At 50.7% G+C, this 1,736-nt stretch overlaps 1 protein-coding gene across 1 annotated transcript in view; it reads right to left on the bottom strand.

Annotated features, from left to right (window-relative positions):
* Positions 1-1,170: 1,170 nt before the first annotated feature.
* Positions 1,171-1,736, bottom strand: part of LOC111976891 (protein bassoon-like) — a 68,012-nt gene continuing 67,446 nt past the window's right edge. Inside the window, exon 6 of the mRNA XM_024006039.2 lies at positions 1,171-1,318. Coding sequence (XP_023861807.2) covers positions 1,171-1,318 — 148 coding nt within the window. The remainder of the gene's footprint in view (positions 1,319-1,736) is intronic.

Here is a 1,736-nt window from a genome sequence, read left to right as displayed (position 1 = left end):
TTGTRCCTGGAAGTAGCTAGCAAGCTTGCAAACGTTAGCCAGTTAGCTTGGGTGGTTGACTGCGGTTGTTAGGTCAGAACTCTCGGATCAACCCTACTCCTTGGCCAGAGCGTCCACTGMGCGCTCTGAACACTCTGAGAGCGAAACGCTCTGAATTTACAAACGGACAGTTTACGAATGCCCAGAGCACACTCTGGCACTCCAGATTAAATGCACAAACACAGCCCTGGTATAAACCAGCCTTTAGTCTTGAAATATTTGGTTGTTTAGTACATGGCCTTATGTGAATCCTTAAAGAAATGGATGGGGGGCCTCCTGAGTGGCGCAGCGGTCTAAGGCACTGCATTGCAAAGCTTGAGGCGTCACTGCAGATCCGGGTTCGATCCCAGGCTATGCTGCAGCCTGCTGCAACAGGGAGACCCATGAGGCGGCACACAGCATCGTCCGGGTAAGGGGAAAGTTTGGCCGGCCAGGATGTCCTTGTCACATCGCGCTCTAGCAACTCCAGTGGCGGGACGGGCCCATGCATGTTGACATGGTCGCCAGTTGTACGGTGTTTCCTYCAACACATTGGTGAGGCTGGCTTCTGGGTTAAGTGAGCAGTTTGTCAAGAAGCAGTGCAGCTTGGAAGGGTCGTGTTTCGGCGGATGCATGGCTCTCGACCTTCGCCTCTCCCGAGTCCGTATGGGAGTTGCAGCAATGGGACAAGACTGTAACTACCAATTGGGGAGAATTAAAAATTAAAATATAAAAAAAGAGATGGGTGTGGCTAAGGCTTAAGTGGGTGTTAAATGTTGAATGGGTATAGACAAAGAAGAGCTCTCCAGTAGTATACCAAAACATTCAAGGACAATTTTCTCAAAAGTGAGGTTACAAGTTTATCAACTTCCAAAGCAGAATTACTTTCCCATTTTTCCTCAACTGTAGTGTATGATATACACATATATACTCTAAAGTCAGTTGGTGTGTGTTTCTCTGTGTGTGTGCGCATAAGTGTGCACTTGTACTGTATGCATGCGTGTGCGTATGCAGGCCTGCTTTTATGCTGCCTGCAAGAGTGTGTGTGAAACACAGTGTGTCATCATTCCAGTCCCTCTGAATGACAGGCGCTGGCTGTGATGCCACTGTCCCATCCTCCGTGTCCTCTGTGTTATTTTCTTTCATGCCCTTTCATGTTTCATTACAGGCTGCATGGGAGAAGGCTGGGTGCTGGATCAACCACATCTCCACTGAGCTCCACTGTGCTCCACTGAGCTCCACTGAGCCACACTCACTGAGCTCCACTGAGCCTACACTGAGCTCCACACTAAGCTCCACACTGAGCCACACTTGAGCTACACTGAGCTACACTGAGCCCCCACTGAGCTACATGAGCTCCACACTGAGCTACACTGAGCTCCATTGAGCTCCACTGAGCTCCACCACTGAGCTACACTGAGCCCACACTGAGCTCACTGAGCTCCATTGAGCTACACTGAGCTCCACACTGAGCTACACTGAGCCTCCACACTGAGCCACACTGAAGCTACACTGAGCTACACTGAGCCCCACTGAGCTACACTGAGCGCCACACTGAGCTACACTGAGCTCCAATGACTACACTGAGTCCACACTGAGCTACACTGAGCTCCCACTGAGCTACACTGAGCTCCCACACTGAGCTCCAACACTGAGCCACACTGAGCTCACACTGAGCTACACTGAGCTCCACTATGAGCATACACTGAGCTCCACAC

Source organism: Salvelinus sp. IW2-2015, linkage group LG17, assembly GCF_002910315.2.
Source record: "Salvelinus sp. IW2-2015 linkage group LG17, ASM291031v2, whole genome shotgun sequence".
NCBI lineage: Eukaryota > Metazoa > Chordata > Actinopteri > Salmoniformes > Salmonidae > Salvelinus > Salvelinus sp. IW2-2015.
Note: the sequence above shows the minus strand (reverse complement) of the source record. Positions and strands in the feature narration are given on the sequence as shown.